The 16,999-nt window shown below is 54.2% G+C and overlaps 5 protein-coding genes across 5 annotated transcripts; 2 read left to right on the plus strand and 3 right to left on the minus strand.

Annotated features, from left to right (window-relative positions):
• Positions 1–157: 157 nt before the first annotated feature.
• Positions 158–1,337, minus strand: pel2 (Pectin lyase 2; the record flags this gene model as incomplete). Its single annotated transcript, XM_032025302.1, has 2 exons — positions 158–718; positions 774–1,337. 2 exons carry the CDS (start codon positions 1,335–1,337, stop codon positions 158–160), a joined length of 1,125 nt encoding a protein of 374 aa, XP_031878098.1.
• A 5,229-nt stretch (positions 1,338–6,566) lies between these two features.
• On the plus strand, positions 6,567–8,473 carry rhiE-1 (Rhamnogalacturonate lyase; the record flags this gene model as incomplete). Its single annotated transcript, XM_032025303.1, has 4 exons — positions 6,567–6,783; positions 6,891–7,339; positions 7,395–7,523; positions 7,577–8,473. 4 exons carry the CDS (start codon positions 6,567–6,569, stop codon positions 8,471–8,473), a joined length of 1,692 nt encoding a protein of 563 aa, XP_031878088.1.
• Positions 8,474–9,416: 943 nt separating this feature from the next.
• laeA-3 (Secondary metabolism regulator laeA) lies at positions 9,417–11,141 on the plus strand (the record flags this gene model as incomplete). The annotated part of the gene is made up of 11 exons (XM_032025304.1): positions 9,417–9,449; positions 9,514–9,699; positions 9,756–9,849; positions 9,903–9,925; positions 9,987–10,005; positions 10,057–10,179; positions 10,238–10,260; positions 10,325–10,362; positions 10,417–10,554; positions 10,612–11,028; positions 11,090–11,141. The coding sequence occupies 11 exons, from the start codon at positions 9,417–9,419 to the stop codon at positions 11,139–11,141; spliced, it is 1,146 nt and encodes a 381-aa protein (XP_031878093.1).
• A 363-nt stretch (positions 11,142–11,504) lies between these two features.
• CGGC5_v014994 (putative transporter) lies at positions 11,505–13,130 on the minus strand (the record flags this gene model as incomplete). Its single annotated transcript, XM_032025305.1, has 3 exons — positions 11,505–12,123; positions 12,204–12,884; positions 12,946–13,130. 3 exons carry the CDS (start codon positions 13,128–13,130, stop codon positions 11,505–11,507), a joined length of 1,485 nt encoding a protein of 494 aa, XP_031878092.1.
• Positions 13,131–14,066: 936 nt separating this feature from the next.
• On the minus strand, positions 14,067–16,592 carry PUT3-1 (Proline utilization trans-activator; the record flags this gene model as incomplete). Its single annotated transcript, XM_032025306.1, has 6 exons — positions 14,067–14,674; positions 14,746–15,990; positions 16,042–16,197; positions 16,253–16,293; positions 16,345–16,467; positions 16,528–16,592. 6 exons carry the CDS (start codon positions 16,590–16,592, stop codon positions 14,067–14,069), a joined length of 2,238 nt encoding a protein of 745 aa, XP_031878095.1.
• Between the last annotated feature and the right edge of the window lie 407 nt (positions 16,593–16,999).

A 16,999-nucleotide genomic window follows, 5' to 3' on the forward strand; every position in this document is an offset into this window, starting at 1 on the left:
AGCTAAAAAGGTATTTACGGAATAGAACAACCGCCCCACACTACCAAACCCAAGGTCAACCTTGGGGTGCCCGAATGCTCGAGAAGGGCGCGTCTGAAAGCGACGGCCGGGTAGTAAGAGTGGCCGGCGAGCTACTGCTGCGGAAAAGAGAAACAGCTTAGAGCTTGCCGTAGCCGGCAGAGGAGCTGCTGACGGAAGAAGCAGCAACGGCGTCGGGGATGTCGGCGCTGCCGAACTTGTTGAGGACGGAGCTGTCGGTGCCGGCGTAGGAGCCGGAGCTGGAGAAGCTGTTGGCCTGGCAGGAGCGGCCGAGCTTGGAGGAGCAGGTGGAGGCGTTGTCGGAGGTGATGGCGAGGTTGGCGCCGTCGCCGCCGGACTCGATGGGGGCGGCGACGTTCTTGAAGACGTTACCCTCGAGCAGGACGTAGCCGCCGGAGGTGACCTCAAAGGCGTGGCCGGTGGAGGTCTCGAAGACGTTGTTGACGGCGTGGACGAAGGAGTTGCCGTTGACCTTGGGGGCGCGGCCGCTGAAGTCGTGGAAGTAGTTGCCCTTGAGGGTGATAGTGTCGCTGCTGCCGGCGAAGTAGGCGTTCCAGTAGTGCTGGCCGTCGCAGGTGGCGGAGTAGTCGGACTTGCCGTCGAACTCGTTGTTGGTGACGGAGACGCGGCCGGATGCGGAGGTGCCGAGGACGAGGTGCTGACGGCCGATCTTGGAGGTCTAGGGGGGGAGAGTTAGTTTGGATTTGGTGAGACGGACTTCAGAACAAACTTACGGTGACGTGGTCGATCCAGACAAGGTCGGTAGAGTCGAGGGTGATGGCGTCACCTCCCCAGACGTACTTGGGGTTGATGTTCTCAACCTTGATGTTCTGGATGATGACGTTCTTGGAGCCGGCGAGGCGGAGACCCTTGCCGACAATGACACCGGAAGAACCGCTACCGATGATCGACTTGTTGGAGCCGACCTTGATAGGGTTCAGGCCAGCCTTGTTGTAGGAGACGGAGACGGAGGGCGCAGAGCTCTGGTAGTTGGTGCACCAGTCGTCCTTGTTGATGGCGACCTGGCAGGCGGATCCGGTGCCCCAGGGGGCGCAGCCGGTCTCGGTGGCGGTGCCGTCGGCGTCGGTGAAGTCGAACGTCTTGGTGAGGACGATGACGCGGGCCGTGGAGTCGCCGAGGTACGAGACCAGCTCGTCGTTGGTGGTGGGGGTGACGGCGGTGGCAGAGCCTCCTCCGGTCACGTCGGCGGCGAAACCCTCAGGGGTGCCGGAGACAGAGACGGCGGCGGCTTGCTGGGCGATGGCCGCAGCGGCGATAAGGAAGGACTTGGCAAACATCTTGGTAGTTGGAAAAAAAGACTGAATAGGGCTGAACGAATGGAAAATGAGTGCCTGGAGAATGAAAGACCGAGAAGGACGATCAGCAAGCGGCAAGAAGACGCGAGATATTATACCACTGAGCCGTTGGCCCAAAACTGGGTCTTTCGGATTTTGGGATCATTCATCATTCCTCATTGTCTCGACAGTCACAACCATGACCCAAAATTGCCCATGTTTGCCCATGTCGCCCGTGTTGCTGCGCTGCAGTGGCCGCGTAGCTCCGGCCCCTGGCTCACAGCGGCGCGTAAACGACCATGGATTTGGATATATGAGGGGGTTCACTGCTCCACACGTAAAATCCAATGGAGCAGCCAACGGTTACTCGATCAGGAAACAATCGCTGGGGTTCCATGCCGGACCCCTGCTGCTCAAGGGGGTGGTCAAGGCGGTTGCTGGCACAGACGCAATCAATCCGCAGCCGATCGACGCAATAACGGAGAATGTGCTGTGTTGTGTTAATACTGCCAAGAACACCCGTTCCTTTAACGCGGGCCCATCCGCAAGCATACTGAGCCTCTCAGAAACGTCAAAACTTCCCACGATGCCTCTTTTGAGGCTCCAGTGTCACTTTCCAACCGTGTTTAAACCCAACCCCTGACATCCCGTAAGCGGAGACAGGCCCCCACCACCCGAATCAAAATCATCAAAATCAGTCCAGGCAACGTACGACGCGACCGAGCGAGCGAGGCTTTCGGATTCCCAGTCTGGCCTTCTGTCCCCCATGCCCGTCACTCAAAGCAGAACACACGATGGGGCGGCCGGAGAAAGAGAGAGACAGCTGGTAGCGCCACCACGGCAGTTGACAGTCACGCATGACACTATTCATAAACCTCCCGAAAGGCAAGGGTCAGGAATCGTGGGGATTTTTTTTCGTCTGAAGCTACGCTCCATTCGGCTTGCCCCGACCGACGCAGGGAGGAACCCGCGGTCGGCGGCGCGGTAACGTGTGCGATTTTGTGCTGGAGTGCAACATTGTTGGCGGACCCGGGATAAGCACTCAGCCGCATTTCGTTGGCTCGGTTCCCCTAACTGGATACGAACAGAGAGACTTCTGTGGCGCTTCTGCGGGTCCCGAAACAATGCAACCAGGAACATGATTTCCCCCTGAACAAAATCAACACGAGAGTGAAGAGCTTAAAGGAGGTCGTCCTCGTTGTACATTGATGGCCAGACCCGGCGGTATGTGTACCTGATGTCACATTACCCGCGTGGCAGGCGAGCATTGCTTGATTCATGCCGTAAACTCTGTCAAAGTTCGAATGGAATTTGCCAAGACTCTGGAAAACTCGGACTTGGCAACTTTAGATATTGCACATTTTGTTTGCTCGGGGTTGCAGGTCCCTCATTAGCGAGCAGCAGTCCACTTCAACTCACCCGCATTTAATATGCGGAAAAGCATTCCCCGCCAATATATTGTCTTTCGGATTCAAACTCCTTCCACCGGCCGAGTATGCATTAACGAGGCGCTCACCGCAATGTCTAGTTCGTTCGTGAGACAGCTGAGCCGTCTTTGAGGCTAAAGAAGAAAGTAGCCATTTAATGCAAACAACTTTGAATAATAGCCGGTAGAACTTGGGTTAGCTTCTGTAAAGACGCGTAAGACCTCGGTTGACGATAGTAACTGACATCTCGGAAGGCCTTTAGATGCATCCAGACTGCGGTCAACTAAACCGCATGGTGAGCAGAAAACCGACCATCATGGCGATTTTACAGGACATCACGGAAAACATTCTGCCCAGAACCCCACTTGCCACGTAACGTCCCCGAAATATCTCAGGACCTTGCAACAATAGCACACCTTAAAAATTGTAAGGACCTCGAGACGCAGCTTTCCGAAGCATGTTAGAGAGCCGGATGCACGCCGAAAGTCTGTCGCGCTGCGATAAGATTAGAGCAATTAGGGTGAGCCCGCAGCGGGAAAACTGGGGACGTTACGGGTTGGTTGGGATCCAGGAGTCTGGAGAAGGTGCCTGCTGACGGCATGTCACGAATGCTGATCGTCATCTGCAGGAACGGTTCGGCCCCCAATGGCGTTTGGCTGCACTGCGTCTTTTGGTGGACTCGCAGGCGGCGTTGAAAGATAACTGGAGCGATGCAATTTTTCCATATTAAAAACAGCGTAGGTTGATGGAATAAAAGGGGTGTTCGCCTGAGCTCGCAATCAAGTATGCTCTTTGTCTTGGCCCACGATGCCATCTCAATAGATGGGCCGTCATCTAGATGTCGTATTCATCAGCTTTCACCGACATTGTTGAGTGCTGTGAGAGGTCTCGTGTGTTCATGAATCGAGTATTCTGACTCTCTGCAATGTCGCCACTCACGATTCAGCAAGTGTACGGGTACTGCCGGCCAGCTGTCCGAAGCAAAGTCAGACCGTTGTGAGCGGGTTCATCCGACGAGATGAGTCTCCGGTCTTTGGACGTCGATGCTTGTCCTCACTTGAAATTTGGCCTGGAACTTTGGTCTCGGGAAACCTCTGTTGTGTTGCAGGCGCCCCTATCACAGGTTTCGGTGGCCAAAAATGAGGTCAGAATGGAGAGTAGGTTGTAAAACTCTGTACCTCAATCCTGAGGGCCGACTAGGAAACATCATGTCATTTCTTACGGTGATTATACTGTGAGTGCGACGAATACGTGAAAGATTTCGTCCTACTGTCCTTCAGACACCATATGTGAGGAAGCCACAAAACACTGATAGCGTGGCAAACATCCACCTGATTGAAGATCCTGGCGCTGTGAGGAATAGGATTCTGTTCGAAATCGACATCATTATCCGGTGGTTCCGTAGGCTGTCGCGCAACAGTGATTTGTCATCGACATCACGGTACCCTCTTGAGATCTCGTCGTCATTACGGATTACAAAAAACTTCATGTTTCTAAGAATTTGTGCATCCCGTCTAGACATGAGTACTTGGAGAAAGGCTAAGAAGCCATGATACGGAGGATATTGCAAAGGGAAGCACTGCAAATGCTGCGACGTAAGACGCTGAACACTACTATTGCTACTTGAGAGGCAGCTATGGTGTTCGCTCTGTCTACACTGTGACTGGATCTGTTCTTTGATCAATAAAACCCCTAAATCTCGCGCTGGAAGGATCACCAGAGCGGTTGCTCGAGTGGATAGGGTTGATCTCTGGTCTCTTCTATTGTTTCGCGATCCCAAACATTGGAAGAGCTGAAATTCGAAACGCCTGATTAGCTCATGTCCATGAACCTGGATGCTTCACCTGACTGGTTTCTGAAAGAAGCATCAAGGCTGTTCACTAGCGTGACGCAGCACTTAGTCCAGGGACCCCAAGAGTGTGTCGCGACGATAATTGGACGTCTGGATGAGAATGTGCTAACAAGAGATCAATCTATAGGCAATATTGTACTTTGATGTGGCAAAAGATTGAGGAAGAGCGGGTGAAATAACGCCCAGGGTCTCACAGGGAATCGGTTATACCTCAATCCGGTGGTGGTGAAAAAACCGGTAGACAAGGCAAGCTGAACACTAGTAGACATAAAGTCGCTCTATCAGTTTAGATAAAAGCAGCAGAGACACCATTAATTCGAAATCACTTGCAGTTCCATTTGATGAGGGTTGGCTGGATAAAAGTTGGGTTCCGTGAATTGACGATTGTTCCTAGCTTTGGTATTTTGACGAATGTCGCATGGAAGACATGATGGCTTCAGTTTCATTTCGCCCCGGAAAATTGTATATGGATTATCGTATAGATGTTCAATCTTTCTACAAAACTTGATACAAAACTTGAAATGGCCAGGAACTCAGGCTAACTCCATTTCGATTAAGGGAAGCATTATCATGCCTTGTTACCTCTACGATGATGAGACGACGTCAAAAGAGCACAGGCTCTACTGCTCAAAGCCAAAGTCCATAAATCAGCAAACTACTAGACTTCAAAAAGTTTTTTTTGCATTTGCTTCTTGGCCTTCTGGTTCGATAGCCAGATCTATGCACTGATGCGACGACCAAATGTACAACTAGGAATCCATAGGCTATGTTGAAATGCCAGTACTTTGAAAGCATGCGTCCCACATGGCTTGCGCCCAGTCACGCCAAATTATTGAACATCGCAAGCTCTCTCAGTAGCGCAGTTTCGAGAATCTTGAAAAGCCGAACCGCCTCGCTCTTGCGGATATCCCGGGGCAATCCTAGCGTTGCGGCCTCCGGACAATCAGCCACGATCCACCTCCACATCCCGAGGCCGGGCCCGGAAATGTTTCCTAAACGCCTCACCGGAAGGACAGGAGAGAAAACTTCGGCTAGTCGCCGTGCTCACTTCTACATGGAACACATGCGCCGACAAAATGTGGCAGAAGTTTCAGCTCAGCTCATATGTAAGACGCCAGCATCATTGGATTGAAGCCGTCAACACTTACGCCTAATGAGACATCTAAACCTTGGATCACAAGCCGAACCAAAATGACTCAGAACGACCATTCGTTGCAATTGACCAGCCCTTGCATTCTTCTCAGGGTGCGAGCATACATATGAGATAGAAAGCATTCTGAATCGGTGTGCTGTGATGAAAACGTGCAATCGAGCTCAAAGTTATTAAGAAACAGAAGAGGGAAAAAACTGCATATCAGTCTTATCAACATAGCAGTCCACCGTTATCATTATCACGAAGTGATTTTCGGTTAGGGTGCCGAAAATGTGGACACAGCGATGGTGCAAGACCTGCATCGATGGCGTAGAATACAACGGTGAAAAGAAGCGCCACCAACCACAGCTATTTGCTGAATGCCGTCATAGCCTAATACCAAGAAACGAACAAGGGGACCACGGAGGACAACGTCGTTTGCAGAAGCTCTTTTCCATCTGAAGAAGCTTTCACACTGTGTTCATACACATGCCTACCATGTGATATCACAGTGCGAAATGGCTATTGCGACTTATCACGAACTGACAGGCTTCAATGTGCCAATCAATATCGCCTCTCCACCGCGACCCCATTGACGACACAACTCCCGCACGTCGCTATCGGCTCCTGCCGAAGAAGCGAAAGCTTCTATCGACGGTGTTCGATCAGAGTTTGACGCCAGTGATATAAAATTCGACGTTCGCGCTTTCAGTATGGTGGTGTTCTTAGAGTTTGGACAAGCTTCGCGTCGTCACCCCTCGTAGACAAGACAGGTTCAAGCTCAAGCGCCTCGCTGGAATTCGTCTTCTGCGCCCAACAACATGCGCTTCTCAGGACTTTCCGTCTGGGCGCTGACCGCCTCCGTCGTCAGCGCCGGCAAGGGGCCCTTCCTTGAGCAGATTAATGACTCAACCTGGGTCATTGGAAATGATCTCTGGAATCTGACGCAGGGCTCGCTGTACGCGACCAAGCTTTACTGGACCGGCGTCCCGGGCGCCGATCTGGTGGGCTCGGCCGTCGGCCACTACGTCGGCTACGGTACGATTTGACGGCTTCCCTTCCCTCCCCGATAACATTAGATATCACCCCCTCCCCTCCCCGGACCCATCGCAATTTGGGGCTTTTAATATCTGACATATTGCTAGATGGCGAAAACAATCTCCAGTTCACCAATGCCACAATCGCATCCCGAGGCACAAACTACATTGACGTCAGCTTCTCCGCCGCTGCGGGCGACTTCCACTGGGTCATCTTCGACGACCTGAGCGGCGCGTATCAGTACTTTGTGAACCGGGCCCTGCCCGACATCAGCATCCTCCGGACTTTGTGGAGACTGGCGCCGGAGTACTTTCCGAGCGGTCGCACGCATCTCAAGGATGAGCCCCTGCCCGACTTTTCGCTGTACGCAAACGCGACCAAGGTTCAGGATGAGACCTGGCAGTTGGCTGATGGGTCCTTCATCACCAAATACGATTGGTCGAACGCTGTGAGGGATCGCGACTTTTATGGCATCTACGGCTCGGAGGCTGGGTCGTGGTACATCCACCCGACGACCGAGTACTACAACAGCGACCATTTGAGTCAGACTCTGACGGTGAGTGCGATGTCGATCTGCCGTGTGAAAATCGTATGTTCTGACATTGCGGCAGATCCACAGAGAGTCAAAGACTGGAGACTCTGTCCAGCTCAATGTTGTTCAGGACACTTCGCACTTTCGTGTTGGACAGACTGTCGCTCAGCCGGTGGGCAAGGTCTGGGGCCCTTGGCTCTGGTACCTGGTGAGACTTCCCGAACGTATGGATTAACTCTTGCACTGCTAACACAGTAGAAGAACAACGGCGACGTTGCGGACGCCGCGCAAAAGCACAAGGAAGAGGTCAAGCACGTCCCGTACACGTGGTTCAAGGACTCCGCCTACCATTCCCGCGGCGGGATTGAAGGAACTCTCACACTGTCTGACGGCCGCCCTGCCTCCAACGCGGCCGTCTACCTTGGCGACTCTGACACCACGATCCGCCCCTCCATCCAAGGCACAAACTACTACTACACGACGTATACCAACGACAAGGGCCGCTTTACCTTCGACAACGTCCGCACCGGCTCGTACGCCGTCTACGCCTGGTCCAACGGCGGCAAGCTCGCCGACGTGTACACCAACTTCACCGCGCCCGTGACCGTCTCGAAGGACAAGACGGCGAACCTCGGCCAGCTCTCGTGGAAGGTTCCCAGCAGCAAGCGCATCTTCCAGGTCGGCGAGTTCGACAAGAAGGCGACGGGGTTCAAGAACGGCGGTGTGCCGTACCAGCATGGCGTGGCAGCCGACAGCCCTGCGAACCTGACATTCGTCGTCGGTCAGTCCCAAGACTCGGATTGGTACTTTGCGTCGTCTGCCGTCGGGAAGTGGACGATCGAGTTTGATCTCCCTGCCGGCGATGTTGCCGCTAACAGGACTGCGCTTCTGAGTGTGTCGTTGGCTGGCTACTCGCAGAGCGCGGCGCTTGATATCGATGTTAATGGGCAGGTCTACGGCTCGTTGAGCAAGGATGTCCTGACGAGTGATCCTGCGCTGTACCGCTCTGGAAAGATCAGCGGAGAGTGGAGGTTCTTCCAGTATAAGATCGATACTGACGTTCTGAAGGCGGGAAAGAACACGGTTGGGTTCAGCGTCACGCGGTATACCCAGTGGAGAGGTTTCCTCTGGGACAGCATCCTCCTCGAGTGGATTTGAGATAATGAGGCACGAGTATGAAGTGACCGCGGGGGCCCGCAAATGGCGACATATAAACATTGCACAAGAAAAGAAGACAAACTTAGGGCCCTTGCTCGAGGTGCTATTGGCGGCAATGATAGTCAGAATCAAGGTCCTCCCTGAAGACAATTTCGTGCAACGCGTGCTTCAAACCTTCACTTTCCACGTTGACTGTCGAATACGACTGATGAATTGAACTTGATTGATACTGTGCTAAGAAGTGTTTCGGACCTTTGACGTCAACTGAGTTCAACGACCCTAGCAATCGAGCGGCCCACAGAGTGATTTCGGATTTCGACTTTTTGATGCAGACCTGAAGCAAAAGGATGACATCAAGTTTACCCTGTAAACAGGATGCACTGCGCGGTTAGTTGGACTAGTATCTTATTACAGCAGAGAGATGTGGCTTGGAGATTCTGCGCGCCGCGCGCCTGATCTGCGGTCGCGAGCCCTCAACTCGAACCCATATTAGCCGTGTTTGTCTCGGCTGGGTGCGGTAGAAAATATTAATATGTGATCAACTGTAGCAGAACAGCAAGAACAAAATGGCCAAGTAAAACGAACATAAGGTCAAGGATCAGTGGTTGGTTCTCTCGGGGCCGTCGTAGTCTACTCGACCATGGGTTAGTCCAACGGCTTTCAGCCGGTTTGAACCGATGTATTCTTATCAGCCAATCCTCCAATAGGGATGATCGGGAGCGCCGAGACACTGCATCTGCGTGTATGCGGCGCAGTCCAACCAGATGCGGCGTTGGGTGATAAACAGCCAATCCCACAAACCAACCGAGGGGGCTGTTGGAGCGGGGGAATGAATGTATGGCAAGAGGGGGAACGCGAGCTCAGATTGAAGCATCAGGACACCTCTCCGCCTTTACCATCTCGACTGTCGCGAAGATTTACTTTGATTGAAACGGCAAGCAACATGGACGTCCGTGATTTGTTGACGACCAGCGCTGTAAGTATCACCGACAATGGGGCAGAACAGCTCAAGGCGCGATGATGAACTGACAAGTCGGCAGGCTGTCCAGCCCGAAGAAGCCGCAGGCGCACACAGCCAGAACGCCACCCAGTCGAACGCGCAGCCTGACACGACTGAAACTCCAGCTCACGAGCCGGAGCCGGAGCCGACGCAGGCGGCTCCGCAAGCGCTTGAGGCTCTTGGCGACGATGACCAGTTTTCCGATGGATCGTCCGTTCTAGCCGTGGTTGGCAATGCTACTATGCTGTATCTCTTGTAGAGATTCTAACGTGTTCGACGCAGTCGGACGGCAAATCCTCGACTGCTTCTCTGAGATCCAGCATCCTGCAGTACCGAGAGGAAAATGGACGCACATATCACAGCATGAGTGACGGGAGTGAGTCCCCTACAACTTCCGACTTGGATTGTTCTTGACTGAAAAATACATAGCATACGTTCTTCCGAACGACGAGGTACTTCTCCAACCCCGATACATCTATCGGCATGTGGCCTGACCATTCTGACAACCCGTAGGCGGAGCAAGATCGCTTGGGTAATCTCAATTGTGTCGACTTTGCTACTCGCCTATATTGACCTGATCTAGATTTGCAGCACCACCTGTGGATGGTGACCTGGGATGGCCAATTCTGCCTGTCCCCCAAGTCAAAAGGTGCCAAACGGGTTCTGGATGTAGGAACCGGAACCGGTATCTGGGCTCTTGATTACGGTAAGTGGATTCATCGGGACTCACCTCCAAGTTCACATACAGGCTAACAACCACGCAGCGGACGAGCACCCCGAAGCTGAGGTAGGTCAAATCTTTCACATATTTGATGCCATGAAAGAGGCGTTGAATAGCATTGCCGCTCTAGGTCATTGGCGTTGATCTGAGTCCCATTCAACCTTCGAGGTAAGTCGGCCAAAGACTTAGTTTGAATGAGCCAAAAATGACAGGCTCGAACAGTACGCCTCCCAATTGCCGGTTTGAGGTCGACGACGTAGACAAGGACTGGACGTGGTCGCAGCCGTTTGATTTCATCTTCATCCGACACGGCAACTCATGCTTCGAGAGCTGGGAGAAGCTCCTTCGAAAGGCTTACGAGTGCGTGGCTGATGCTTGGTTTAACGCAGTGTGGACAAGTACTGATTGAGACATAAGCAAACTCGAACCCGGCGGTTACATTGAGCTGCAGGATAACGCATTCCCCATCCTCAGCGACGACGACACTTTGAAAGGCACATCAATGTCCGAGTGGTCTTCTCTCCTGATCGAAGCGGTTCAGAAGATGGGTCGGTCTATCGAAGCGCCCTCTCAGTTCAAGCGAATGCTGCAGGACGCGGGGTTTGTTGACGTGGTCGAGGTGAAGGAGGTGTGGCCGGTTTCCCCGTGGACCAAGGACAGAAAGCTCTACCACCGGGGAGAGTGGGTGAGGGAGGCGTGCATGGCGGGGATAGAGCCTTCGTGCTTGGCTCTGTACACCCGCGTGCTCGGGTGGACGCGCGAGGAGGTGCTCGCGTTCTGTGCTGGGGTCAGGAATGACTTCAAGAATCGTAACATCCATGCCTACTGGAACGTGTGAGTTACTACTACCTGTAATGTTGGTGAGGTCTCTCTGACTATTACTAATTTCTCTTAGCTATGGCGTTTATGGGAGGAAGCCATTGGAACAGCCACCGGTGGTCGAGTAGACTACGCTCCAGACGGTATAAATGTGTAAATGGGATTCCTGTTTGTGATTTACTTGAGCTTATTTATCTCAATGTGTTCCGTCTAGCAATATACTCAGACTGAGGTCGTGATCCACAGTGTTTCCTAAATCCTGATGGACTTGGGCGAGGTGATCCAAGAAAGACTTGCATCTCGACTCTTCGAATTTGGGGTTTAACCCCAACTTCAAGGTGAACGAGCTCAGCATCATCAATTGTTCCGAATCATAGCGCACGTGTCAAGTCAAACGATTTCATTTTGCTGATTAGAAAGCACGAAGCCTTACATCAAGTTGCTCCGTATCTTGTAGTGTACGAAACCATTCCTGGTATATCAAAACCCCTTCACAAATGATACCGGAAATCCAGCTCCCAATCGCCAGTCTTAACCTTCCTCGTATCCTCCATTTCACCACTCGCAATCTTCCTCTTCATCTCATTGCACCGCCTGATATACAGCCACTTCGCAATGATCAACAGCTGCGAAACACCCAACGCACCGACAGAGAACGCGTTACCCAGCAAATACGGCGAGGTACGGTAGATCTGTCCCGCGATGATGCCCGCCGTGTTGCCGATGGACTGCTGCATGCCGATCGCCGTGGCCCTGCGGTAGTGCGGCGCGATGTTGACGTTGAGCCACGTCAGGTTCAGCCCAGGACCGTTGTAGACAGCCACGGCGCACAGGAAGGTGCCGAAGAACTTGACGCGGTTGGGGGTCGGGCAGATGATGAGGATGTAGCCGAGGATGCCGGGGACGTTGGCCAGCAGGACGAGGGGCCCGCGCAGGCACAGGCGGTCGGAGACGAAGGCGAAGCAGAGGAAGGCGATGCCGCCGAAGATGTAGACGGGGATGCTGAGGTACTGGGCCTCGATGCTGGTGTAGCCCATGCTGACGATGATGGAGGGGAGGAAGGTGCTGAAGCCGTAGAGGAGAATGTCTTGGCAGAATTGGATGAGGCCGCTGTTTGTGGTAGATGGTGTTAGCATTGCGCCATGATATGATGCGGTGAGGAGAGATGGGAATGTGTGCAGTGGACATACCTGATGTACAGCTTCGGGTCCTTCAAGGCAATCTTGACCTCGTCCCAGCTGAACTCCTCGCTGCCCATGTACTGCACGCGCTGCGCCGCGCGGACCTTCATCATGCGCTTCTCCTCAGCGGTGAGAAAGTACGCGTTGCCAGGATCATTCGGCAGACCGAACCAGATGATGGGAGCGATGATGATGCTGAAGATGCCCTCGATAATGAAGACCCATCTCCACCCGGCGCGGCCCGCGACGCCGTCCATCTTCAGAATCGAGTACGCGAGCAGGCCTCCGAAGGCGCCGGCGATGGCGGTGCAGACGAACAAGTACGACACGCGCTTGGCCTGCTCCTCGCGCTTGTACACCATGGTGAGGTAGAGGTTCAGCGTGGGGAAGAGGCCGGCCTCGCAGGCGCCGAGGATGAGGCGCACGACGTACAGCCCCGCGATGCCGGTGATGAAGCCCGAGAAGATGGTGGTGATGGACCAGACGACGCAGAGGCCGGTGAGCAGGACGCGGGGGGTGAGGCGCTTCATCAGGATGGTCCAAGGGGACTCGAAGACGACGTAGGTCGCGTAGAAGATGGAGATGGCGGTGGAGAATTCTTGTGTTGAGGCGCCAATGTCTTCGGGCATGCCGGCGACTTTGACGTTGCCGATGTTGGTTCGGTCGAGGAAGCAGGTCAAGTAGACCAGCCTGTTTTTCATCCATTGTTAGTCAATGGTCATTGTGTTCGTGAGTTTGACAGCAATCTTACATGATGATGGGCACGAAAAAGGCGTCGAGCTTGAGGAGAAGCTTCTGCTCAGCCGCTGGGTCGATGGACTCCATGGCCGTGGTGCCGTTGTTGGAGTCGACGCGGTCAATGTCGCTTCCGAGGCCCTTTTCCGTAGAGTCCGTGATGCCGCCGGAGGCATCGACGGCCGTGGAGATGGTCGTCATGGCGAGGAAATGGAAACTGTTGGATCTCACTTCAGGGTCTTGCTGGTTGGTTGGTGAGCCCGTCAAGACGTGAGTCGAATTAAAGTTTGTTCCTTATTCTTGGATCTCCTGCTGCAGGACGATGTGACGGGGGCATCACTCGACTTTATCTATCCCAATGCCGGCACCCCTCCCGGGGGACACCTGCATCTGTCTCTCTCTCCTTGACGGATAACGCTTTCAGTTCGTCGGGATGTGTCTCGTTGCCGAACCCACATGGCACGGGTAGACGGATCCTTGGTATCGAACGGTGACATCGTGAGGGGGCAACTAGTAACTACTCTCCGCATTTCTTGGCTTTCCCCTAACGACGACGAACAGAACCGCGCCGCAACGCAAGGCAGGCTGTCGTCTGCGAACCAGAAAGCAGGCCATGATCGGAGGACCTCACCGACACCCCTGACGGTGCGGGGAGATCATCCCCACCAGGGAATGATAGCGCTGATAGCGCCTTCTCCACCCGCCCGCCTTCGGGGTGGCTCCCCTATCATCCTTCGTGTGGCCGTTGCATTGGCGAGTAATTTGGGTTCAAAAGAGCGCTGGGAGTTGCCTTCATAGGTTCGTTGGGGGAACATATACCATAGTACGCCGCGGAAAACCACAGCGTTGGCGTTCCTTGTCTTAGCTCTTTGGGTGTTAGGCGCGGTATCAAGGAAGCTCATCCCAGCCACCCGGCATGATGTCAGGATAACAAAAGCCACCCCGGACACGACGTCCGAAGTCTCGGGCTTCGACTCCTTTCTTGCTAGTCACCGCCTCAGGCTTTTCTTCAGCTTATGCCGATCACCAGAAACAGAAAAAAAGTGGCCAGACTTTTGTGGTCACCCATGGCGATAACATCGATAAGGCGAAACTTTCCTGGTGAGCGACAGCAGTTTGCAAAATAAGAGTTGCTTGTCATACATCCATCCTATCATCTGCCTGAGTCATGCCAGCGGCGGCCGTCTGCGTCCACTGCGAGAAGTCGAAGCTCGCGTCCATCGCCATCGCGGGATCCGCGAAGCCCTCCTCCCAGAGCCCAAAGTCCATCACCGTGCTCACGCTCTCGTCGTAGAACGGCTCCCCGAGCGCGCTGTTGTCCACCACGGGGAACGTGACCCGCTCGGCGCCGACGACCATGTTCTGCCCGCCGCCCAGCGAGTACCGCATCGCCAGGAGGTTGCCGTCGCCGCTCATGCTGTTGACCGGCAGCATCGCGACGTTCGGCGGGATGACGCCTGCCGGCATGAGGGACTCCGTGGGCGAGAAGGTCGTCGGGAACGCGCCCAGCGGCTGCTGCTCGAGGTGGGTGTTGGCTTCGGACATGACCGCCGAGCGCAGGTTGGCGAGCAGCTCGTAGCGGGCGCCCATGTAGCTGTTGCCGCGCTCGCCCATGCCGCGGAGGAGGTCCAGCCCGGCGTTCATGGCGAGCATGTTGGACGCGTTGGTGGGGAATACGACGCAGACCATGACGAGGACGATGGAGGCTGAGAATACGTGTTCGCCGTCCATGTAGCCGTACGTTGCTGCATGTTTACTCCGTTAGCCCGCTATCCCGCATGCATGCTGCATCGTCGAAGGGGGTTACTTTACTTACCCACAAGATCCCTCTGCGCCGCGACGGTCATCATGTTGATGGTGTCCTGGGCGGCCCCGATGCACATGTCGATGACTCGCACGGTTGTCTGCGACAAGCCCTCCTTCCAGTCCCTCTCCTTTTCGCCGGGATCGTTGCTGCTCCGGATTCTCTTCAAACGCTTTTGCACGACGTGAAATAGCAGCGGCCGCGCAGTCATGTTGATGCACTGGTAGTAATGGGCAAACGTGCTGACGCTTTCGCGGCTGATGCTGAGGCGGGCCGGGTCGAAGCGCAGATCGTCTGGCAGGTCCTGGTTCCACTTGGACAGGCCGAGGATGATGCCTTGCACCGACGCCATGAGCCGTTGTCCGGACTTCGGCGCCGTCTTGCTTGTCCTGCGGTAGATGGTGTTGTGGATCTCGCCGAGGATTCTGGAGAGCTCGGTGTAGTGCCGCAAGACCACCGCCGGGCAGTATTCTGCTTCCCTAGATAACCGGGAGGGGAGATCCACCCCGATGTCTTCGTCCTGGATGGTGATGGGATTGCCGGATTTGACTGACAGGATACGGTCTAGGCTGTAGACCGACCACCACACTCGCCGCCTGTGCTCCCTCGTGTCGTGATCGATCGATTCTGGATTCGCATCTTGGCCTTGCAGGGTAGTGGGCGTCGGGCTGTAGCCGACTTCATGATGCAGCCCAAGCGAGATGGCCATGCGGAGGGCCATGCCGATATACAGAAACGCAGCATCACGGCGGTTCATGTTTTGCATGAAGTAGCCAATGAGCGCCAAGGTCTCAACACAGAGAATGGAGCCCTCCTCATGGGTGTCCGGGAGGAGGTTCAAAGCATGGGTGAAGTATTCAAACCCCGGTGGCCCCCTGAAATCTACCCACTGGTTGACAGAGTAAAGCTGTCCAAAGGCCAGGATGATGAGGACTTTGGCGTACGACAGACATGCTTCTTTGTCCGACGGGTCTGGAGGACCACGGTATGCTTCGGTCAATAGCTGGTCAAACTTCTCTTTTGGGTCTGTGAATGAGAAGATGGTGCCAATGTACGTGTATTGCGCGGCGAAGAGCCTTCGGGCAATGTCGATTGGTGGTAGTCTTACTCGCGTCCTCGCTGTCTCCCGCCGTGATGGTAGCGCGCTCGGCTCGTAGAAGTTGGGGTTTACGTCCAAGCTGCCGTCATCACCATGGAAGCCAGAGAGCTTCCTGACGCTTCGTAGGAAATTGTCCGAAGACCCTGGGCCTTTGAAACCTGGGGGACATCAGCACCGTCAAACGAATGTTGTGTAGGGTTTGTCATTACTTGTTGATGGTTTATGAACACTCAACTGGTTGAAAGGCTCTAGCAAAGGATGCGCGTCCTCAAATTCCTCGTCATTCTCCTCGGTCGAGACGCCTTTGAGTTTTGCACCAGGGATAGTTTGGCCTTGAGTATTCTGTGATTGGCGTGTAAGTAGCTCTGCACGGAAACGTCAGTCTCTGTGGCAGTCACGGACGCTACGAGTTGGACGTACCATCATAAGCTTTTGCCTTCCACTCGAGCTCCCTCAAGTGCCTTGTAGCAAATTAGTGATAAGTCCAAAGGCTCGGGCACAGAAAAGCTTACGCCTCGGTGACAGTAATCTTCCGCGTCTCTTCATAGCTGCAAATTAGATTGCTATCGCGGCATCGTGAACAAGTTGGCTTCTCCTTGGAGCAATAAGACCGTCGTTGACGGCAATTGAGACAACTAGACCACACGCATCAGGGAAACGTCTTGGCAACATGAAGCAACATGAATAGCGCTTACGCTACTGGTCTTGTGTTATTACTCTCGCCCGCCTGCGATGGAGATGCAGAGGTCGCCGACGACATTTCGATGTGTGTATTGGTGATGTCTGATCTCTCACTCGGGCATATCAGTTGTGGAGATGAAGCATCCCCATGTGCGATGCTGGATGCAGGCAGGCGGGCGGGTCTGTGCTGCCTCTTGAAGATGGAGTCGTTGACACACAGAAATGCTTCACGGGCTGGGGTTCAACGCGGGGGAATCACGGACTTGGGGGCCACGGATGATGGTTGGATTTGGTTGGAGAGACGTCGAACAGACGGATATGCACACTTTCATGGCTTTCGTGAGAGCATGGAGCCTGGAGGATCGGGCTTTATGGGGTATTGCTCCACTGCCTCCAAAGGACGACACCGAAAGCACGGTGAAATGCGACGGCGATGGGCAGCGAGTGACATGTTTTCATGACCAAAGCGCCTCCAATCGCGGAGTC

Source organism: Colletotrichum fructicola (genome assembly GCF_000319635.2).
Source record: "Colletotrichum fructicola Nara gc5 chromosome Unknown KSG_Nara_v1_contig09, whole genome shotgun sequence".
NCBI lineage: Eukaryota > Fungi > Ascomycota > Sordariomycetes > Glomerellales > Glomerellaceae > Colletotrichum > Colletotrichum fructicola.